Source organism: Eublepharis macularius, chromosome 2, assembly GCF_028583425.1.
Source record: "Eublepharis macularius isolate TG4126 chromosome 2, MPM_Emac_v1.0, whole genome shotgun sequence".
Taxonomy (NCBI): Eukaryota; Metazoa; Chordata; class Lepidosauria; order Squamata; family Eublepharidae; genus Eublepharis; species Eublepharis macularius.
The window spans coordinates 112521272-112545941 of record NC_072791.1 but is presented as its reverse complement, the minus strand read 5'-3'; the positions used below and the strand labels follow the sequence as shown (position 1 = coordinate 112545941).

At 42.0% G+C, this 24670-nt stretch overlaps 2 protein-coding genes across 2 annotated transcripts in view; one reads left to right on the top strand and one right to left on the bottom strand.

Annotated features, from left to right (window-relative positions):
* Positions 1-1255, bottom strand: part of ELP4 (elongator acetyltransferase complex subunit 4) — a 371722-nt gene extending 370467 nt beyond the window's left edge. The window contains exon 1 of the mRNA XM_054971431.1: positions 1060-1255. Within this exon, the coding sequence (XP_054827406.1) occupies positions 1060-1237 (178 nt within the window). The 5' untranslated portion in view covers positions 1238-1255. The remainder of the gene's footprint in view (positions 1-1059) is intronic.
* A 199-nt stretch (positions 1256-1454) lies between these two features.
* IMMP1L (inner mitochondrial membrane peptidase subunit 1) overlaps positions 1455-24670 on the top strand; it is a 98995-nt gene continuing 75779 nt past the window's right edge. The window contains exon 1 of the mRNA XM_054971432.1: positions 1455-1549. The gene's annotated coding sequence lies outside the window, so the exon portion shown is untranslated. The remainder of the gene's footprint in view (positions 1550-24670) is intronic.

Here is a 24670-nt window from a genome sequence, read left to right as displayed (position 1 = left end):
TTAAAACACATAACACTGTTGGACATTTATATTTTAGGATTGCATACCAAGGTTTCCAGATATTTTATACCAGAACTGAAAATTCACAAGAAATGTGGGTACTGAAGCTCTGTATAGTAAAGATCATGGTAATAATGAGAAAATAATCAGATACCTTAGGCAGACTAGCAAAAAAATAGACAAAGTAGCATTTCGATCAGTTATGCACTTACATCATAAAACTGGTTTAAAGATGCATTAGCGTTTGAGATCCTGAAGAAGTGTTATCAGGGCACCAGCTACTAGGATAGCTCAATAGTCTAACTCAGGTTTAATCTTTGTACAGCGGCTTCAGCTATGAAGCGGCATCCACAAGTCTAAGCCAAAGCGCCCCAAACCATTCCCACCTGTGAAGGTACTGAGCGCGTAAGTAGTCACGTGGCTTTCAACACGTGCCAGATGTTTACTTCAACAGCTTTGTCCATTCTTATCCTGCCACTTTATTTCTATATTCCCCGAGGCATTCTGTGTTAAAAAGAAAATTAAACTATGCAAAGCCGTATGCAGAATTACTACACCAGTCTGCTCGTATTTTTTAATACGAGCAGGCTTGGTAGCGCTAATACCGAGTGCGCTGAGACAGGAGCGCGACCAAGGGACCTGCAGAAAGCCTGGAGACAACCACTGCAAAGGGGATCCCTTTTTATAAGAGTCGCCTCCCTTCCTCAGAGGAACACAAGGCACTGCACGCATCATAACACCGACACACGCAGGCTCGTCTGTCTTTGAGCGCCGGACGCTTGCTGTGGCGGGCCTACAGAAGGTACGGCGGCTCAGGAACGGATTCTTCAACCCATTCCCACGAGACGCCGGAGGAACAGAGGCATGCCCTCTCTGTTTCCTCCACGGAGGCCGACCTCAGCGCCAACTCGTGCAGACAGGCGGCACATCCTAAAGAAGAAGCAGCGACTCAGCCCCTTCCCACGCAAAATGTCTAGAGATACGGCCGCCACCGATGCCGCCATGCCCGCGGAAAGAAAATGCGCCTGGAAGATATTCTGTAGCGCTGCCGGCACCAACCTAGAACACTGTCCAGGGAAGGGATCCCACTGGAAAGCAGGAGCTGCCCGCGTCGCAACGACGGTCGGGTGCCCGGCAGAACGGCCAAGCGGCCGCCTCCGCCTGCAGCTCCTTTCCGTTGGAAACTCGTAGGAACCCCTTCGCTCCGCACCGGCCCACCAGTCGCCAGGGCCGCCATCTTAATTTCCGCTGTGCTGACAGGGGGGCGACGCCGAGCCAATAGGAAGAGCGGTTGTTGGCCGGCGCAGTGGAGGTTTTCCATGGCGGCCGGTCCAAGAAGGTGAGTTGATATGGAGAGGAGAAGCGCTCCCGGAACTCGGCTGTGTGGGGAGTAAGGACGTGGGCCCTGTCGGAGCGGGTGAGAGAAGATGCTTCGTTTAGAAATATGTATCTTCGGAGATGGTGGTTGTTCTTCTCCCCGCATCCGTATAGGGGGGCTTTTTCAGAAATAGCGCCGCTGCCGTCAAGCCCACCACAAGGAAGTTGTGCGGTAACTGAATTGCTAACTGCTTGGAGTGGGGGGGGGGGGGAAGCCCTGTTCTTAATAGAGGCTTAACGGGATGCTATATAGTGCCGCACCTGTTTCAGGTCAGGCCGTCCCCCCCAGGCATGTTAGCAACCGTAGGTGGCCACTACTGGGCACGCCATGGGGTGGTTACCTCCGTGCCCAAACCAGGCAAGCTCGTGTGGTGTCAGCCTCCAGGCCCAGCCTGAGCAAACAATGTCTTGCTGCTACTCCTGGCCTGGACATGTTGTGCACTGACTGCTGAGAAAGTCTAATTATACCCTGCCATTCTCCCCAGTGGGGGCCCAAATCAGCTGACATTAGTTTTGCCACCTCCATTTTATGCTCACAATAACTTTGTGGGGTAGGTTAGGCTGAGACTGTGTGGCTGGCCCAAGTTCACCCAATAAGCTTACATGGCAGAATATTTGGTCTGAGTCTGATACTCCAATCTCTATATCATGCTGGTTGCACACATGTGACAACTGTAAAACTCAACCATAGGGTTGCAGTAGGATGGAAGAAAAATGTCCTGGCCCTTTAATAGAAGCTTAATATATAGCAATTGGTAGCTGATGCTTTTCATGGTATGGAGATAAATAATGGGATATTATCAAGTTACATTAAGCTTCTGTTTAAGGAACAGGACATGTTTCTCCAGGCAGTTGGCAATCTTACCCAGCCCCAGAAACTTATATGGGAGCAGAGGGGCACTTTCTAGGGCCATTTTGACCTAGTCTGCTCTTGCTGAAAATTTTCCCTTTCCTGTAATGTGTGTGTCAGACTCTGCTTATCACACTTGTTCTGAGAATTTACTCTTGATTCTTTTTCTGTCCCATAAAACTAGAACTCAGGGACACCCAATGAAGTTGATGGGCAATAGGTACAGGACAGTCAGAAAGGAAATCCTTCTTTACTCAGTGAGTAAATTGGTGAGTTTATGAGCATGGTTTGCTTTAAAAAGGGTTAGATTCATAAGGAATCGGTCTATAAGTAGCTACCAGCTATGGTAAGTAAAGGGAACCTTGACATTCAGAGACAGTAAACATCTGAAACCCAAAGCTAGGAGGCAAGATCAGGAGAACTCCTTGGCCTCTCTGTTCTGTTTTGTTGGTCCTTCAGGGCAACTGGTTGGCCACTATGTGAATAAGATGCTGGACTATATGGACCACTGGTCTGATCTAGCAGAGCTCCACTTCCTATGATAACTTCCTGGGATGCGAGGGATGGGGTGGGGGGGATGCAGTGGATTTTACTTTTGGATGCAAATGCATGGGATTAGGCTTCATTTAATGTATACAGTATAATCATGTTTACTTACTGAAATCAAAGAGACTCACTTGTGAATAGACATCTTTAGGATTGTATGATGATATGTAAAATTAGACAGTTTCCCTGTAATCCTGAGTTTATTAGCAAATTGGCAAACTTTGGGTCTTTGGAGAATTAAGGCTACATTCCTAGGCATAGATTTTTGAGAGTTTAGCCATGTTCAGGATCACGGTTTAACAGAATACAGAGATTGCAGGTAGCTGTGTTGATCCAAAGCAAAATTCAAAAACAAAAGCCTTGTAAAACCTTTTTTTAACATGACCAAAATAATTCTGAAGGTCTGCCCCAGTTCTACTGGGGTAAACTTTGAATGATGAGGAAGTTTTCTCAGGCCCTGAGAGCTCTGAGGTGCAGGCCCCTCTGAGCACTCCACACGTGAACACTGTGACCCTGCCACAGCAGTGCATTTATGGCAGTACATGTGCAGTATAATCACTTTTTCCCATTATAAAAGTAATGTTTGTGCAGGAAAATAGTCATGTGTAAAATGGCCAGGAACATATTTCTAGATAGCTCTAACTGCATTTATAAGTTAAGGCAGCCACAAAAAATGCTTTCTGGTACAATCTCTCCCTAGCCTGAAGATTGCTTCTTATATCGGCATGGCCGACCTGGCCACCTGGATCCATGCTATGGTAACATCAAGACTTGACTATTGTAACGTGCTATACATAGGTCTCCAATCTAAACTAACTAGGAGACTCCAATTGACACAAAACGCTGCGGCTTGACTGTTATCAGGAGCAAACAGGAGCATGAACATCACACCCATCCTGCAGTCACTCTATTGGCTATCCATTAGTTACTGTGCTCAGTTCAAGGTATTGGTTATCACTTACACAGCTCTTCATGGCCTTGGTCCAGCATACTTACGGGACCGCCTTCCTCCCTATGCTTCTCCACGGCAACTTTGCTCTTCCAAACAAGTTCTCCTGCAGGTGCCAACCTGCACATCGGTGAAATCAACAGCAACTCGTACACAGGTTTTCTCTGTGGTCATTCCTACCCTGTGGAATGGCCTGCCAGAAGAGGTCAGGAGAGTCCCCACTCTCCTGGTTTTCTGCAAACGATGAAGTTGGGTGAAGTTGGGGGTGGGTATTGCCTCATGCTGCACTCCTAATCCCGACCGGGTGAAAGGGGCAGGCATTGTCACCTGTTTCTCACCTAATCCTGGCTGGGTAAAGGGAGCGGGCATTGCCATCTGCTCCATTTCTCATCCCAGCTGGATGAAGGGGGGACGGGCATTTCTTCCTGCTCTGCGTCTGATCCTGGCTGGGTGAAGGGGGCGGGCATTGCCACCTGCTCCACTCCTGATCCCAAACAGAGAGTATCACGAGAGTAGCAAAATAACAAGAGTGATCGTGAACACTAACTAAGCAAACACAGTTAAGACATATACTCATATATCCACTCATCCACTATCTGCTATCCACTCATATATCAGCTTTGATTGGACATTCCTCTTATGCCCTTTGCAGCACCTTTGAACTGTACAATACATTGGACTTTCTATGAACTCAGCACTTTGGTGCACGACTTTTGAATGGTCATTGCTGGCATATTGCCTTCATAGAATGAATTTATGTCTATTCGCCTTATTCGGGCTGTTGTAATATTGAATTTAGAGTTTACAGGATTATCTAAATTAATTATTGTATTTATGCACCAGCACTGTTGTACATTCTTGAGTGTTTTCTTGTGTGTATAGGTCTCGGAAGCTGTTGATGTTTTTGAGTATATGTCTCTTTAAGTGATTAAATAATATGCTTGTGAAAATTCTTAAGAAGTGGATATATGAGTATATGTATTAATTGTGTTTGCTTAGTTAGTGTTCACAATCACTCTTGTTGTTTTGCCACTCCTGATCTCACCTGGGTGATGACAAGGTGTGAACATTGCCACCTGCTCCGCTGCTGATCTCGGCCGGGTGAAGGGGAGAAATAGGCACTGCCACTTGCTTTGCTCCTGATTTGAGCTGGATGACAAGGGGATGGGCATTTCTACCAGATCCGCTCCTGATACCAGCTGGGTGATGGCGGGGGGGGGGGGGTGAGCATTGCCAACTACTCCGCTCCTGATACCAGCTGAGTGATGGTGGGGGTGGGCGTTGCTACCCACTCAGCTCCTGATCCCAGCTGGGTGAAGGCAGTGGGCAGGCATTGCCCCTTCTCTGCTCTTGATCCCAGCTGGGTGAAAGCAGGGAGCAGGCATTGCCACCTGTTCTGCTCCTGAGCCCACCTGGGCAAAGGCGGGGGATGAGCATTGTCACCTGCTTTGCTCCTGATCCCAGCAGGGTAAAGGTGGGGGGTGGGCATTGCCACCTGCTTCCCTCCTAATTCCAGCTGGGTGAAGGCAGAGGGCAGGCACTGCCACCTGTTATGCTCCTGATCCCAGCTGGGTAAAGGGGGGCCGAGCATTGCCACCTGCTCCATTCCTGATCCCAGCTGAGTGAATGTGGGGGTGGGTGGGCATCGTTACCTGCTCTGATCCTGGCCTGGGCTTCCCACCATGGCACACTCTCTGGAGGTCTGGCTGCCTCTTCAGGGCTTTCCTCCACAGCAGCGCCCTCTGGTGGCGCACCAGGGTAGGAAGTGAGTTGTCTTGAATATGCTTAGCCTTTTTATATAGTAGGATGGTCTCCTTTGGAAGAAGCAGAGATTTTTGCAGGGATTTTTTTAAAAAAATGTCCTGGCATCTGTCTGGCTAGTCAAAATCAGCCAGCATATCAGTTCTGGTAGAGTTACCGGAAAGAATATTCATTGTGTAAGCAAGCTGTATGAGAACCTTAAAGTAGCTAAACCCGTCTGCAAAATACATTGCTGGCATTGACATTGTAATAAGGGAACAGTACACTAATGAGTTTTGGGTAAGTTTGCTGTTGAAAATGGGTAGTAATATCCATTTTCAGCTGCATTCTATGTAGGGCTGCCAACCTCCAGGTGGTACCTAGAGATTTCCCAAAATTACATCAGATCTTCAGCTGACAGAGAACAGTTCCCGTGGAGAAAATGGCTGCTTTCGAGGAAAGATTCCATGGCATTATATCCTGCTGAGTTCTGTCATCTCTCCAAACACCACCCTCTCCAGGCTCCACCCCCAGATCCCCAGGAATTTCCCAACTTAGGGTTGGCAGCTCCAATTCTGTGACATGACAGCATTACACAATAATATGGCAAACATCCTACCCTGATAGTATTTGTGGCTCCTCATTTAAAGAATATTCTCATGCTTTTAGCTGTATTTACAACACCACCTAAAATCTTGTTGGCTATTCAAGAGCAAGATGCTTTCCAAAGTATCAGTTGGTCTTATAGAACTTAATTCCTATAAGAGAACTTTATGTCAGATGAATTTCAATCTCAGATTTAGCGGAAACCTCTAACAATACTATTTATACTTTCTAAATGTAGTTTTACTGCAAAAGCCTAACTTATTTTAAACCTTTGTGTTATAGTAACAGAAGTGTAGTGTTGAAAACAAGCTAGCTCAAGAATATTTGCTTCCTATTGATATGCAAATGAAAAAGCGATGCACAGATGAGTTTTTATCAACCAATTTATCTCTGAGAACAAGCTGTCAGTCCTATAAATAGTTATTTTTCTAAATTGGGACCACTGCCGTGAGAGTCTTTGTGAGGCCTTAAAAAAAGCCAACAACCCAGAATGGAATACATTTCCAGTAATATATTTCCGTTACTAATGGTCTGACTAGCAATTTAATGTACTATTATCTACCATTATTCCAGCAAAAATGGTTATTCTTGTGTACCTTAGAAAAACGGGCTATAAAATTTTACTGCAAGACAGCACTATTCATTATGCCAATGGTTCCTTCCATGGTTTACTTAGTTTGCATTAGGAGTTAAGGTAATATTTATGATTTGTTTCTGGTGGGAAGCACCTCCAGTATTTGCTGTGGACATTCAAAACTCAAAAGAAGTCAAAAGGTATAAATTTCGGAAGCAACAGTACAGATACAATGTAGAGCAAATGGAAGAAATAGCCACCAATGCACAGCTTTAGAAAAATTGAAAACGTTTATAAATCCATACGCAAACATACAAACAACATTAAGGCAGCAGTCCTAAAACCTCTCACCAGGAAGTAAGCTTCATAGATGTTAGTCGGACCTAGTAAACATGTTCAATATCTTGTTGTATTAGAAAGTTTGGATTTCAATTTCTAGAAATGGAAATATTCCACACTCAGAAATGTCCTTTTTTTCTAGATCAGACATTTGGCCAACGCATAGTTGAGGAATTATGTGGTTTAAGAGTAAAAACAGCCTTTGAGCTTATAATTAGCACTGATCAGCTTCCTAGAGATTTAGTTTCTGAAATCTATCCCTTGTTACTAAACTTAAAATGGGCTTCTTTAAATTACGTAAATTGAATAGGGAGATACAGATCAATATTGATTCAGGGGACTGGAGGAAGTTTTGTAATTGTGTTTCATAGATTCATTTCTACAAGTTTAAAAGAAAGTTCCTTTAACAGTTTATTTAAATGGTATCTCACCCTATATAAATTAGCCAGTATATATAGAAATATTCAAGTTCAATGTTGAAGGTGTGCCTTATCAGAGGTTGATTTTTAACATAATTTTTTGGTTACGCTCAAAAATTCAACCATTTTGGAAATTTGTAATTCAGTATGTTAATGAAACGTCAGGTTATAATATACCTCATGATCCAAAACATTATTCAATTAGGTTTTGTAAAAGGGTGGATTGCCTTTTCAGATGTAGAAGTGCTCCAGAGCTTTCTTAGCAGTACTAAATTGGCAGTCACAGCAAAATGAAACTTCCCTCAGAGGGTGACTGGTTACACTATGTGAGGAATAATCTTATTAACTAAATTAATATATTACCTAAGGTTTCAGAGAAATAATGTTCAGTGTTAAGTTATTTATTTATTTAAAACATCTGCTCGCCGCCCTTCTACCATGCAAGATCTCAAGGTGGCTTACAATATAAATTCAAAAAATCACAGATAAAAACAAAGTTTAACAGCACACTTTAGGATTACCAGTAACATAAAAACAAAGTTAATTAAAAACAGTCCTAAATAAAAATGTTTTCCGCTGCCTTCTAAAGATCGATAGTAAAGGAGCCAGGCATACCCCCTTGGGAGAGCTGTTCCATAATCACAGGACTGTCACTGAAATGGCTGTCTCTTGTCTATATACCAGATAAGTTAAGTTGTTTCTTATAACGTTTTAGAATAGTAAGTCATGTTTCCTTATGCATTTTATGAGTTATTATAATATCTCTTTGTTTCTTTCTGTAGTTGGTTTGTGAAATACATTATGTTAGGTATAATATGTTATGTTGTGTTCTGTAGTTGGTTTGTGAAATACATTATGTTAGGTATAATATGTTATGTTGTGTTTGTGTTAGCATTTTTCACTCACATGAGAGCTGATGTGGTGCAGTGGATAGAGTGTCAGAGAAGGATTCTGGAAGACCCAGGTTTGAATCTAGCACAGAAGCTCACTGGGTGAGCTTTGAGCTTCTCATAGACTCTTAGCCTGAGTTACTTCACTGGGTTGTTGAGAGGACATGGAGGCAGGGAGAACAATATTCAAAGCCACTTGGAGTCCTAACTTTAGAGAAAAGCTGGATATAACTAAACCAGCTTGATACTCATGGTTTGCTACAGTATTTAACTACTTTAAATCCAGTTATAATACTTATGGGTATGTAACATTTTTTGGTTTGTAGGTTTTTTTAAAGTTGGTTTTGTAGTATAATAGCATAGTACGCAAGCTTCATAAAGGTGTTTGAATAAAGTAAAGCATGTTAAGGGAATGAGGTGTGGAATGTTGTGACCCCCAATCAGCCCACATATGCAAATGACCTTGAAAGGCTGGCACAATCAAGAAAGAGTAGCCTAACTGGCAGTGGGCGGGGTTACAAGCAGGCAGCAGCCTGCCAGCCACACAGGGAAGCTGTATCCCTTTGAGAAAACACATTTTAGCCGTTTTTACCCCCTTAGGGGGCGAATTTCTTAAAATCCCTTCTTAGTGGAATCATGAAAGGAATGTTCTCTCCAAATTTCATGTTTCTAGGTCCAGGGGTTTGGGCTGGGTGTCAATGAGCCAGTCAGGACACTTATCTTTATATATGTAGACTAGCTTGATGCCTGTGTTTCGTTATGGTATTTAACTACTGTAAGTCCAGTTATAATACTTATGGGCATGTAACATTTTTTGGTTTATGGTTTTTTTTTTTAAAGTTGGTGTTGTAGTATAATAACATAGTACCTGAGCTTCGCAGAGGTGTTTGAATAGAGCGAAGTGTGTTGATGCCGAAAACTGATGAAGTGAATTTCAAAGTGTAACATTTATTAAAGAGATTTTAAAAGGAAAAGATTGTAGTGCAATAAATAAAATGAAAAACACATACAACTGGGTTTTTTTTCTACTGAAGGACCTCTTTGTAGACCACATTGGTGATTTTCCTCTCAGGTGCTAGGATTACCAGGCTTCTGGGTGAGCTCACTCCAAAGGTAACAAAAGAACTGTCACAAGGGCACCAAACAAGCAGAAAATACAAAGAGCCCTTAGGAAAATGCAATCAACAATTATCCCAAATTCATATATTTAAGGTGCTAAAAGTGCTCAGTGCGAATAAGTCCATCATATGAATTGTTCCATCATACAAATTGTCATATAACAAATATCAGCAATGGTATGATATTTCCTTTAGACATCAAAGGTGGTATACAAGTCACAAAATTTCTACAAGCAGTACATGTAAATCTAGTGACGACACTAGATTGACTGGAAGGAATTGCAATGGTGGAATGAGATTGACTGTTACTTGATATCTTGCCTATGAAGAAGCCTTTGGGGCAAAACGGGACTGGACTTCTTGCACGCTGACGAACCCCATAGGCAGCGCACATTACTCAAGAGAAGACTTCTATAACCTGGATGCTACATTTTTGTGGAAATTTTGGTTTTATATAATTGGACTATTAGGGCTTCCAAGCTCCTTATGTATTGTTTACATGTACTGCTTGTAGAAATTTTGTGACTTGTATACCATCGTTGATGTCTAAAGGAAATTTGTGATTTCATACCATCGCTGATATTTGTTATATGACAATTTGTATGATGGAACAATTCATATGATGGACTTATTCGCACTGAGCACTTTTAGCACCTTAAATATATGAATTTGGGATAATTGTTGATTGCATTTTCCTAAGGGCTCTTTGTATTTTCTGGGTGAGCTCACTCTGCAACAGGCCATGTGAGAAGCAGTCCTGCCTCAAGTCAATTCCTGCCACCTTCAGTGTCTGCCCCTGGGACTTGTTGATCATCATAGCAAAGCAGACTTTGAGGGGGAACTTGAACTTGAAGGGGTTATCTGATGGGATGAGTGGTATGTGTGGTCTGAACACCAACTCCCCCCGAGCACTGCCGATGAACAATGTGGCCTTGATGATGCTCCTGTGGAGGGCTTTCACTCACAGTCTGGTGCCATTGCAGAGTTGGGGAGGGTTGAGGTTCCAGAGCAGCATCACTGGAGCCCCCACTTTGAGGAGAAGCTTATGGGCAGGGAAACAAGGAGGATTGAGCATGTTGAGGAAGTCCACAGGGTATCTTCGGGACTGCCTCTCCCCATATGTGCCCCAGAGGACCCTTTGATCTAGTGATAAACAGCTACTAATGATCCCTGGCCCGCCTAGTGTCGACCAGAGCCAGAGCCTTTTCGGTCCAAGCTCCAACCTGGTGGAACGCTCTGTCTAATGAGACAAGGGCCCAGCGGGATTTGTTATCATTCTGCCAGGCCTGTAAGACAGAGCTGTTCCGTCAGGTGTTTGCTTGATGCTGGGTAGGGCCCCCGCCAGCCGAAATAGGGTAGAATGGGGCCCTCCTATTAGAACATCCACCTCCCCAAAAGAAGTCTCCTTCTTCTTTAATTATTTTTCAATGACCGTTGGAAATGGATTAATGAACTGTTTGTGCTGCTTGTTTGTTTTTAAATATTTATATTGTATTTATTATGTTTTAAATTATGTTTGTAATTTTAATGTCTATAAATGTGATCCGCCCTGAGCTTGCTGGTACGGGGAGGGCGGAATACAAATTTAAACAAACAAACAAATAAATAAATGAATAAAATAAATAATGAACTGCATCATCCATTTGCACCACCGAGTCCGCAGATCTGTACTCCATTTCTGCCCCTTCGAGGGAGTTGTGTTTTATTAATGACGGCAGCCTTGTCATTCTTGGGGGTCAGAATGGCATGCTCGCAGAGCCAGTCCATGGACTTCTCCGTGATAGTGGCGATTCAGGGTATAACGTGGCTGTTAGGTCACTACTGTGCCCAGGCCTGCAGGGATGGTCACCTTTCCCTTGGACTCGGGATATGCCCCATCCCATATTTTTAGTAAGAGTTCAGAGAATTCCCCAGCGGACACCTCACCTCTCAAGTGGACCCTCATGTTCTTTCTTAGTGAAAGTTTCCTGACAAAGGACCACAGATACGATGCCTTGACACACGCTGTAAACTTGTCAGCTCAAGTTCCCCTTCAGACTACTGGCAGAGTCTCCAGCCAGCAGCATGGTGACTCCCCCATCCCTCTCTCGTCACCCCTGACATCTTTTAGGGTTATGCTCAGTGCCTCAAACGCCCCTTGTGTGCCATGGTGCTCTCATCCCAAACAATGAGCTTACACTTCCACAGCACTTGGGCCATGTTGCTTTGTTTTGAGATGCTGAACAGGGGTGTTTCTGCATGGATGAGGTTAAGAGGCAGCTTGAAGGTAGCAGAGGATCATATGCCATGCCTGAGTGAGCCTTGACCTTCCATGGAAGTGAGCGTGTCTCTACTTCTCTTCCAGGATTGCTTTGCTCATAGAGAAACTCTGCCGCTCTGTGCACCTCAGGGCGATCTTGCTGGTACTTAGCCACTGCTGCTCAGTGCACTGCAGGAGTAGGATGTGCATATTTCTTTGCCACATCTCTAAGTTGCTTCCTTCTTTTAGCGTTGGTGTATCTTGCAGGACGTCTTGTAACAAGCTTTTGCCCGTGTCTGAAACTAAGCTTTTACTAGCCAAAAGAAAGATGTATCTTTTCTCTTGGAAAGCTTTCAGCAATTAGTTTTCAGACCTGTCAAACAGTTAAGTTCTTTGAACCACCTGTTTATCAGTACCTTTATTTTATATAGGGTTCAATATTGCTTTGCAACTCTTTCTCAAACACACAGACACCTGTCTAGAGTTTATTTTACTTTATTGAAAATACACTCTAGTTTTTTAATGAAGCAAGTAATTAAAGTATAAATGGTTATTAATATAAATCTTATAAAAACAGAACACAGAAAGGCAATAAGAAATAGTTTGCTAACATTTCTTAATACATTCCAAGTTTAACATAATCAAAGTTTCTATGAAATACATAGGTAAAGATGAATTCTGACCTAAATTCTCTCAAGAGATTTCTTCCATCAGAGCTCTGCCATTCTATCTGAATTTGCATTTTTATAAGTCGTCATATGCAAATATCTAAGAGCTTTTCACGTGATAGCACAAACAAATGATAATTGGTCTGATGCTTCATTGAATATTCATAGTTTCTATTGTATGACCTTCCAATTAGTAAAAAATGACGTTATACTCAAACTTGCAAAACAAAACTATAAATCTCTGAGAAGTGTCAGAAAAAGTTAAGTTGAGAGATCACCATTGGTTGAACCTCTGATAGAGGAACATTAATCTCAATAGAGTCCACTATTTTAATTAACTGTCAAAAGATTAAAGCACATCTGTTAGAATTACCTAACACATAGAAAAAAACACACAGACGGTTCATGCAAAGTCTGAAAGTTCATCTAGAATACAAGTACTTGGCCTAGTATTGCTCAGTATCGATTATTGTCGTGCTTTTATCTATATTGGTGCAACAGTCTGCCAGAAGGCTTCTTGGGGGCAGTAAGAGGTGATGGTTGCAAGAGGTGTGAGGTGGAGTTTGACTGAGGGAGGGGTGGTGTGGTGGGCACTTTGGCAGGTTCATGTGAGAGGTTCCCATTGAAATGACCCCTAGAAAGGTCGTGCACCCATCTCCTCATGAACATTTAAAAACTCAGTTGCCATACTGACTTTTATAAAATCCCTATTCAGGAGTTTTGTACTGTTTTCTTCAACTGTCTGCAGTTTCCTTGACCTGATTTTTACCTTAGAACACAGTTCCACAGCTGACCTATTGGAGGGGGAGGGTGTGAGCAGGCAGGAGCCTGAAAGCCACAAAGGAAAGCCAGGCCCCACAGGGAGATTGGCAACCCTAGAGGGGAAGACTGCGAGGTGTATTTTTACCTCAGGACATATTAAATAACTCCCAACAGCAACCACATACTATTTAGAATGTTGGGGTGACGACCAATCAGGCCGCAGGGAAAAGTGGCTGAGTTGGCATGGGCAAGGGGAGGAGAAACCTGCCGGCCACACAGGGAAGCTGTGTATGTATGGGAAATCACATTTGACCCCTTTTTACCCCTTAGGGGCAAATTTCTTAAAACCCCTTCTTAGTGAGCCTCTACATCACAAAAGGAATGTTCTCTCCAAATTTCACATTTCTAGGGCCAGGGGTTTGGGTTGGGCATTGATGAGTCAGTCAGGACACTTGTCTTTATATATATATATATATAAATGCAAATGCATTTTGAAAAAAATGTATGTAAAAAAGAATTAATCAAGAAAAAGAAATGTCAATGTAACCTTTTATTTGGTCCTCACAGATTATAATTGTTTCCTATGGACATTTTGCTTCAAGAAGTAGATCATTCTTCCTTTCCCTTATCCCAGCAATCTTTCTGACCTGCGAAGAAGCATTGACGTGTGTCTGCAAGCCTTCCCAACAAGAAGTGATGTGGGTTAGGGGGCTGTTCTCTGAGAAGGGGAATTTAGCAGGATAACCCCTCCTCCTACTTCCATCAGTGGAATGTCCATGGGATAGAAAGAACCCTGTGCTGTTTTCCCATACATTTCCTTTGAGAAAGGGGAGATGGAGAGGTTCTTTACCTTGTTCATATTAATTTACTACCATAGAGTCACAGTCTTTACTAAATCACTTTTACATTTTACATTTTTCTTAGTTATGAAAGACAGAAGAACAGTAGGATCACAATGGTAGTGTAAGTAGTCATCCACTAGTTTTTCTGTGTATTTAACTGCAGGTATTTGACAATTCAGTTTGTATATCATTTGGCAAGTTTGTATGTTCAGACCACAGCTTCTGGTCCAGTGGCACCTTAATGACCAACAAGATTTTCAGGGTATAAGTTTTTGAGAATCAGAGCTCCCTTCTTCAGATAAGAGCTCTAACTTTTGAAAGTTTATAATCTGAAAATCTTGTTGGTGTCTAAGGTGCCACAGGACTCAAATCTTGCTGTTCTACAGCAGACTAATATAGCTACCCACCTAAACGACCTTATAATCTTGTTTTATTTGCTCATTAACAATTTGGAAAATGGTAACAAATCTTTAGTGTGGTATTTACTTAAAAACGATCAGTGTTTTCTTTACCTCCTCTTGGTATGCCAAGTTCTAGTCTCACAGCCAAATAGAGTCAGACCCCTGCAAACAAAACCACTTTCTGCTACATAACCCTGATTGTTTGAGGTCTATCAATAGTCCTTTGCCTGTAAGAGAAGCTAAGATCATATGATAAACAGTATGCCGTCATGTAATAGAACACTGCTATAGAAGTTTCTTAATTTTCATAAATTATGTTTATGATTACTTAATTCAGTGTGTTGCACTTTTAAAATTCAGTGTTGCAGTAGTTTAATACTGTATTGAACTGGAAAAATTTGATTGCATTTGACTTGATTTATTGAGGGCTTGATTACAGTGTCCGCCCGTTAAACAATAAAAGTATCACCTCTAACATTACAAAATGGTGACTGACACTCAGTTGTCTTGGCTATGTAAAGAGAACTTGATTCTCGAAAGCTTATGCTACAATAAAATTGGTTGGTCTTAAAGGTGCTACTGGACTCTTTTTGATTTTGCTACTACAGACTAACACGGCTAACTCCTCTGGATCCTTTTTTTGTTGTTGGCCTTAAAATACCGTATGTTATAATGTTTATTTTTTTAAATTTTATTTTAAGCATTTAAAAAATGAACTAAACGATAAATTCAGTGTATCATTTAGGAGTGAAGCAATAAATAAATTCAATGTATCAGATAAATTCAGTGTATCATTTAGGAGTGAAGCAATACATAAGCATTGAGTTCGCAATAGATCATATTGCTTTTATGCCATTTTACAAGCTTAGCAGCACAAATAGAATAATCAACATATTATTTGGCTGTCATCTGCTGAACAGAAACCAGAGATCACAAGGTGGTTTTCCCTAGCTGCAGTGATGGCCTTTTTTGTTCCAGGCCCCCATCTGGGAGGGCCATGGTGTGTTATCATATGGAACGCGAGGTTTTCTGTAATCTGCTTAGCTGCGCTGCAGTTGGAATCTTCATTCCATGTTTGAGTAATTTATAATTTTAATGAGACCATGGCTCTTGTGGGCTTTGAAATATATTAAAAGCTCTTTTGTGCATATGCTTTTGTTCTTGCTTAATAGGCTCAGTGTATTTAAACCTGATGAATTTTTATTCATGGATTTAGATGTCTGGGGATTAAGTTAGACTGAATATCATTGCACTCATCTATTCATGTTTGGAAAGTGTATAGTTTTGTTGTTTACTGGTTAAAAAATACAAAGTTATGTTTTTAAAAAATAATATAAATATAGTCATGTCATAAAACATTGATTTCACTTATCTCACAAATGCAATAGTGAAGAGTATGATTTTGGGTATTTTTGCTGACTATAATGCAGTGAAACAATTCTTGAATGGGAATCCATATACTTTCAGTGGGTTTAGAATGGAGTAACTCTTCTTAGGATTGCACTGTAAAGTACCTCCATATTTACTTAAAAAGTACACTTCGCTGAAATCAAGACTCTCTTCCAAGCATGCATACACACACATGCACACACACAAGTTCAATGGAAAAATAGGAAATGGAGCACATGTGGAAAAAGCAATAGGGTCATAAGTTATAGAATTTGATTTTTAATAATAGTCGCTGCCCATTTATATACAATTTAGAATAATCTCCGTTTCAGGCCTTTGAAGTCGTATATTACTTAAGAACATGGAGGAAGAATTAGATATGCCAATACTCCAATCCATAGCTCTGTGTGCACTTTGGTATATACATGGAACTCCAAAATGTGGGCTTCATCTTTGCCTTTTATGACAAAAGTAACTCTCACATACAGTGGGCCAGCATGTGTGGAAGTGATCCTAATATATGTAAGAGATTCCTTATTAAATATAGGAGCTTTATGTGTGCTCTGAGTCTGAGTGAGAAAGGCAGGCTATCAATAAAGTCAATTAAAAATAGACAAAGACTGGAATAGAATGAGTATCTTCAATGCGTTTTTTCTAGTAAGATAAAACTTCTGCAATGTCCTTTTAATGATCAAATAAAAATATTGGTTTTTTTTCAAATGTTGCCTCCTAGCACTGGTGTTATCAGGGGTTTACTGCCTCTGCATGGAGGTACTCTTTATCATAGCAAGTAGCCATTGATGGATCCTTCTTCCAAGAATCTGTCTAAACTTCCTTTTAAAGCTGTCTATGCATGTGGCCATCACTACATCCACTATAAATTAATTGTATAATTTAATTACAATAATGTGTCTTTCAATTCTGTGGTTATGTTCCTGAAAACAGACAACTAAGTGAAATAGCGAATGGAGCGCCTGGGGCCAGGGTGCAGGCTTAAGCTTACTTCCCCTCCCCCCCTTCGCCCGCTGCTGACAGGGCCAGGGAACTCTCTGGCTCCGTCACCAGCGGGCAAACCGAGTGCCCAGCAGCGGGAAGGGATGCTTAAGCCTACCTCCCCGCTGCCACCTTCACCCACTGCTGACGGGGCCAGGGAACTCTCTGGCTGCATCAGCAGCGGGCGAATGGAGTGCCTGGCAGCAGGGTGCAGGCTTAAGCCTACCGCCCCGCTGTTCTTTTCACTCAATGCAAGAGGGGTGAGAAAATCTCCCTGTTCCTCTTGCATTGGGAAAGCGGCGCTGCTGGGCTGCCGCACCCGGTATGAGGGGGCAGGGAGATTCCCCCATCCCTCTTGAATTGGGAGAGTGGGCGCTGCTGTGCTTGCTGAACCTGGTGCCAGAGGGGCGAAAGAATCTCCCTATCCCTCTTGCCTCTGGATAGCAGGCACTGTCGGGCTGCTGCACCTGGTGCAAGAGGAGCAGGGGATTCTCACCTCCCTCTTGCCTCGGGAGAGTGGGTGCCGCCGGGCTGCTGCACCCATTGTGAGAGGGGCAGGAAGATTCCCTCACCCCTCTTGCACCTGGTGCAGTAAGCGCAGTGGTGCCTGCTCGGGCACAGTGGCGCCCCTGACGAGCAGCTTATTTGGGGATTTAAATGCCCCTTTTCGTGCCACTGTGCAGAGGCAAGGAAAGGGGCATTTCAAGCCCGGCAGCCTACATTCAGCAGCTCCTCAGGGAAAAACACAACGAGCAGCTAATTCAGGGGCTTAAATGCCCCCTTCCATGCCCTTGCGCAGCAGTACGGAAAGGGACATTTTAAGCTCCGCAGCCTACACTCATCAACTTGTCGGGGAAACCCCCGACAAGCAGCTGATTGGGGGTTTAAATGCCTCTTTCCATGCCACTGCACAGCGGCACGGAAAGGGGCATTTTAAGCCCTGCAGCCTGCACTCAGCAGCTCGTCGGGGAAACTCCCAATGAGCAGCTGATTCAGATATTTAAATACCTCTTTCCATGCCACTGCGCAGCTGCAGGGAAATGGGCATTTAAACTCCTTAACCCGAAGCTTCCTGAAGCTATGCAAATTGCTTTGGGAATCTTTGATTCGAGGTTTCCAAAACAGACCTGGCATGCTGGGGATGTTTTGGAAATCCCGAATCTTTGCGAATCAGGTCAATTCGGGTATTTTTCCCGAAATGGAAACCCGAATCGCACATCCCTAATGCTAAATGAAACAACTTTATTGAGGGTATTACTGTACTCACTGAGTGAAGAAATACTCTTCTTTTCTGAATCTATTGCCTACCAGTTTAATTGGGTGTCCCAGTATACTAATATTATGCGGTAAGAAATAAAGTTCTTGCTATTAACTTTCTCCATGCTATTTGTACTTTTATAAACCTCTATAACATCCTCTGTAAGTCATCTTTTTTCTAAACAGAAAAGTCTCAGACTCTACTGTCTTCTTTGTGTTGATTGTTCTTTCTATATATGGTTCTGTGCATGAAAAAGGATGTCACATCTTTCATTAGTGTTCCATGATTTCCAAGGCGGTTTATGACAATTAAAAATGCATACAAATGTCAGTTAAAATATAATTTAGTGAGATTATGGTCAGGACATGATTGAAGAATTCCTGGCTACTTTTGTTTTATGATCAGACTTCTAGTTTCTTCTTCAGTATTTTGTAAAACAAGCAGAAGTCCTTGTAAAAATTGGGACATGGAGGGAATTCTGAGGAGACATGCTAGGCTTCTTTGCACCCATCTCTTGCAAAAACCCTTCCTTTCGCTCTTCTAAACACCTTTCCTCTTGCCCCTTCAAAAGACCCTTCTACTTCCTCCTGTTTCCAGTACAGCTTACCCTTTGCCCCTCCCCACAAGGCCATTCCCCTTCACCCATTCCAAAACACCCTTACCCCTTTGCCACCCCCACCTTTCTACCCATGTTCCTGATCTGTTCCCTTCCTGGTGTGATTGCCTGGGCCACCATGCTGTGTCCCTGCTAGGCCCAGGGATGGATGACAGCCATGTTGGCTAGGCCCAATGGTGCCTTGCAGCCATGCTGCCCAGGCCTCAGGTCAACTTGTAGCTGCGCAGTCACCGTACTGGGCAGGCCTGGGGTGACTTGCAGCTCACAGCTATGCTGTCATTGTGCTGGGCAGACCTGGGGTAGATAGCTGCTGTACCATCCAGGCCAGGGAGAAGCGAGGCCCGGCAGCCAGGATGGGTCCTGCTTCTCCAGTGGTGGTGTGCCCCTTTCAACATTGTCTTGCTTAATTTGGGCTGAGTTATTTGGCCACAGAGTTCATGTGGAGCCTGAAGACTATACGTGTGCAGAGAGCAGACAAGTGAATAGGGAGAATTTAAAAAACCAAGGTTTGTTTGTTTTTTGGTTTTAGATTCTTCTGAAACCTTGGGGGGGGGGTGCAAAGCTTTCAGAAGCCTCTTTTTTGGTCTGAAGTGACCTTGTCCTTGGATTTAAGGATCCACACTTTGGGTCCCTATTGGAGATAATGCCAGGATATAAATTACACATATAAGCAAATAGGGTTGCTGCTGTGAGGATAAAATGTAGAAGGAAATAACTGTGTTGTAAGCCATTTTGAGTCCCCATTGGAGGGAGATAAAAACAGCATATAAACAATTTTTCAAAATTATAATTTACTATTGAAGTGTTTAGTGTTTTCACTATTATAAGGTTTAATTCAGTGTCCAACTATGAGACTGTTTCTGTCCAAGTAATACTTCACTGTTTTACTTACTTACTCAGTTACATCATTTATGCCATTCATTTCCCCCACTGGGGACCCAAAGTGGCTTATATTGTTTTCCTCTTCCTCTTTTGAAGGTTAGGCTACAAAAATTACTACAAAAAAAATACAACTTTTATTTTTTCCTACTGCTCAGATGCCAAAAACCTAAGATACGTGTGCTAATATAGCATAGGGTGCAACAGGTTGCAGCTCTCTCTCCATCTCATATTGACTATATTCATAATTCTGTTTGGAAAAAGCAGAAGCATTTATCCTTTGAAATTCCACTATGCCATAGTGCAGTATTATGTGCTAACAGTTATATATAATGCTTTTTTGGATTTAACAAGAAATAAATTATTGCATATACTCCATTCCTCCCATTTCTGTTCCCATAGCTTCAAAATTTCTGACTAAAGTGACAATGTAAGACATTCTTGTACCTCTTACTTGACTGTTTTAGATTAAGTTAAACAGGGGTCATTTCATAGAACAAGAGCTGGAGGAAATCATTAGCATAACCTATTAGCATATACCACAACCCTTGCCATCACCGGCAGTGGTTCATTAGCATAGCTGATTTGCATATGCCGCACCCCCTGGCATCACCTATCCTGGCTGTTTTGGACCCAATCCTGGCCATTCAGGGCCGAAATTGTGCCCAAAATGGCAAAAATGAGCTGAAAATGGCCGAAAAGGGACCCAAAATGGTTAGGATTGGGCCGCTGCTGAGTGGGAGAGTGATCCACCACCCATCAGAGGCCCCAATGCAGGCTGAAACGAGCCCAAAACGGCTGAGAGTCAGGTGGGCGTGGCCACCTGACATGTGACCTCTTTGGGGAACTGCTGGAACTGCGTTCCTGCACGTTCCCCCTCGAAATGACCCCTGAAGTTAAACTTGTTAACCTCCTTGAAAAGAAACTAGGATGCAAGATATGAGTTGGATCTTATGAATTATGGGTGCAAGGTGCTTGCAGGCCCTTACCTTTCCCTTCTCCAGAGGCTTCCTGGCATGGCACCTCCAAAAAGCTGAAGCTTAGAGTGGCCAGAGCCCTGTGAATCTCCTGGACACGGGATTGTTTAAAGAGGAGAATCAGGCAATAACACCACGTTTTTCACTTCCTCTTCCAGACTTTCTGCCGATTTATGGGCAAAGTTGGGGTGATGTTGCCCAGTTCTAGATTCGTGGTTTGTTTGTATCCAAACCAAACCGCTTATGTATCTTTTGACTTCTATAATTTATTCACTAATACAAAATATTTCTGTCCCAGAAGAGAAAAAAATAATTTAACCTCCTTTCCCCCCCTTTCTGCCTATATGGAGAATTTGTCTTTCTTTAAAAAGTCTGATTTTTTGTTAATTCTAGAAATTGGATTGATGTAAGGAGGGGGAAAAACATTGATGTGGATAGTTTATTTAAGAATATTTATATGTAGGTTCAAATTATCCAGTTGGAATTTATTCCAAAAAAGTCAAGTTTATGTGTAACTTGCGTATAGTTACCCTGAGAAGAGAACAGATAAAAATGCTCATAATTAATAAGATTATTGATGAATTCTGTGTTCACAACAAATGAGATTAATTAACAGGAAAGCTTGGAAAGGGGTGTGTGCTACCTTTGAAAGTATTTATTTTCCTCTTGTTTCATTAGAAAAAAATGATACTTTTAAAATTCTTTTGAGTTGTGTTTTCTGCATGATTAACAACAGTATTTTAAAATTTCTGTCTGTGGTTAAAATGTATTATGTTGCACTGTCAATTGTAATCCAAGATTACCGAAAACAAGATGTTAATTTCCACACACAATCTATGTACATTTCACCTAGGGAGTCCTATTGTTTCAGAACCTAAGTACAACAAAAAATAATGATTGTTCTATCCTCACAGGAGCTGCCAATAAAAGATGTAATAGGAGATTTAGGAATCTGGAAATGGCCAACTAATTTATGTGAATCTATTTTATTTCAACTAGAAAGACGAGGCTCTGTTGTGTCTGCACTGCATATTGCAGAGCACAGGCTGTCTATAGAAAACCAGGCGGCTGCATATGGATAGTCCCTTGATATCATTCACTTGCTGTGTAATCTTATTATGCAAAGTTCTAATCTTCACCTAGAATGAATGCCTCTGGGTCAGAATATAGTCATATCGGGGTTTTTAAGGTCATGTTTTGTGATCCTTAGCTTATTCTTCTAAGTAGGGCTGGGATTTAAAGGGTATCCCCCAGACATTAGCAGAGATAGACAGCAGAACCTGCTGCCTTTTTGGAAGACAAGACCAACATGAGGTCTCTGGTAGGATTAAACTTGATTTGTAGCTGTAGGATTTTTTAACAGATGTATTATTGGACAGGGAATAGGGGCCACCAGCAAAGCGAAATTGGATCACGATTGGCATTCTCGGAGAGTCTGCTGGCTGCTAAAATAGCAGCTGCATGTGGATTTGACTTCTTTCAGGTGAAGCGACTTCCAGTCATTTGGAAAGGATGGGATGAAAAGGAACCTTGGTGATAATTTTGATGTCTGCAAGATTTAGTACCAGTGTAATGGGATTATCGCTAACACCTTCACTGCAGAAAAAGCCACCTGGCGCTATAACTGGCAGCAACTGTGAACTAATCCTTTCCCATCTCTTGGATGTCATTCAGGAAGCTCCCAGCGATTTCTACCCTGCTAGTTGTGATTAATTTTATAAACAATAAACTCCTGAGTAATGAAAAAGTGAAAAGATACTTGTTTTATATTTTCTTATGAGCTGTAAATTGTCATGTAAAACAGTGCATTGAACTCCACAAATCTAAGCATGAAGACCAAAAAAATTATGAAATAACACTATCTCTATACCATTAGGGCTGCAATTCAGAAAAGATCACAGGCAAAAAACAATTCTTTGCTAACAAACATTGCCACACTACACAGACCTGATGCGAGGAACCACAAAACGTCTTCAGGGAGGATGGAACTGGTGTATAACTGTATGAATCCCACAGATTAGCACAATGTTGTACATGAATGCACAGATAATGTGCACAGAACGCACAGAAACGTCTTGGCTTAGGATGTATGTCCATGGTTCTGTGAGAGACAGAACATTATTCAATAAACTAAAGCTATTTATAGTGACTTCTAGCTAAAGGAGTTTTTTTTCCAAGCATATTGCAGTAATATTTGTCTGCTGAAATTACTGCAAGCAAGCGTACTGTGTAACTAATCTGATTTTGCAAGGTGCTTAAACATTTTTCTCTTTATAATTAGTTAAATGCTGTTTTAGGTAGTATGTGAGGAATATTTACTTTCAGGAAAATGTTGTTAATATGAGCGTAATGATGTAAAAATTGGCAAGGGCTGTTGGTAAATTTTACAGTATTTGCTTAATCCAGATAACAATTAGTCAAAAACTCGAACTATTTGTAGCTTCAATAGGTTGCATTAAAAAAACTACTGAAATAAAACAAAATTGTGTGCTTGGCTTTTTTTCACAACTGTCTGTGTTTGTGTAGGACACTGGTTAGAGTGTAGACATAGGATCTGGGAAATCCAGATTTGAACCCCTAATCTGTCATTGAAGCTTGCTGTCTGACCTTGGGCCAATCACATGATCTCAGCATAACCTACCTCACAGGGTTATAAGGATGAAATGAAGAGGAGAATGAAGTAAGCTGCTTTGAGTCCCCATTGGGGAGAAAGGCAGGGTATAAATAAAGTAAATGAAAATAAATAATAAAATAAATTACTGTGCATTGCCCTTTCTGGCTGAAAGGAATTGGATTCTGATGGCCAGGAAGTTACACTGTTAATTCAATCAGTACTCTGTGGAGCTCTTGTTATATTAAGAGCTGCTGTGGCATAGTGGTTAAGTGGTTAGGTTGCAAATCAGCACTCTTCTGGCTCAAATCCCTCTATTGCCATGAGCTCAGTAGGTAGGCTAGGGAAAGCCAGTTATCTCAGCCTCAGCTCCCTAGCTGTGTTGTGTGGATAATAATAAGATTGACTTTGTTCACCACTATGAGTGAGGTGCTAAACTGTCTAGAAGAGTGGTATATAAATGAAGTTATAATGATCATAATTAGTATATTAGCATGACCTTGAGGGAATGTACAACTTGTACCCCCCCCCCCAATTGCTTCTGTCGTACCACAGTGGTCTCTAGCTCTGGTTCTGTCCTGATTTATGCTTGCACCCTTCAAACCACTTGGTACCTGCCCTCTAGGCATGCTGTTGCTTAAAAAAAGCTTTCTCATCATTATCGCATTGACCAGGAGGGTGAGTGAACTAGCAGCCCTTAAGGCAGATCCCCTCTGCACCCCTACATCAAATTTCATGAGGAGAATGTCATCCTTTGACCCACTTTGGAATTGAGGATAATGTCATCCTTTGACCCACTTTGGAATTCTTGCCTAAAGTGGCTTCTCAATTTCACCTAGGTCAGCATATTACACTGCTGTTATTCTTCCCCAAACCTCAGTCTAAAGTTGAAAAGGTACTATTCTCACTTGATGTGAAAAGGGCATTATCCATTTATTTGCGCATAACAAGCTTGTTTCATACAGATCCTCATCTCTCTCTGCACTGTAGTGGTCCAGATAAAGGTAAACGGCCCAGACTCTGCAGATGGATTGTTTCAGTTATCCAGTTGGCAAACCAGCAGGCTGCAGCCCCCAATCCTCTACAACAAAGGCATATTCAGTGAGGTCTCAAGCTTCATCTTCAGTCATTCTCTATGGTGTTCTTCTCCTAGACATTTGTAAGGCAGCTGCATGGTCTTCTGTGGACACCTTTGTCAAGCATTATGCTGTCAACATTAATTCTAGATAAGAGGCGTGGTTGAAAAGTCAGTCCTGCATTCCCTGTTTACATAAAGTAGAAATCAGTACAGGTTTACATAATTCTCTGATGCACTATTTCTTAATGTTCTTAAGGCTTTTCTACCATTTAATTGCACTTCACTTGTTGCATTGTTGTTAATAAAGTATTCATATTTGTCTGGAGAGACTGACCCATCTCCTTTGTCTGTAGCTTGGTAATCTCCCAATGTGGCATTGCACAGAAGAAAGAAGATGAAAACAGGGTTGCACTTAACTGTAACCATTGTTGTTCAAATTCTTCTGTGTTGGCACACATTCCCTCCCTCCTGACCTGCTGTGAACTCTCTGGTATAAATATCCAAGCTGAGATTGTGGGGTCTCAGGAGAACTAAGGGAAGGAACCACTC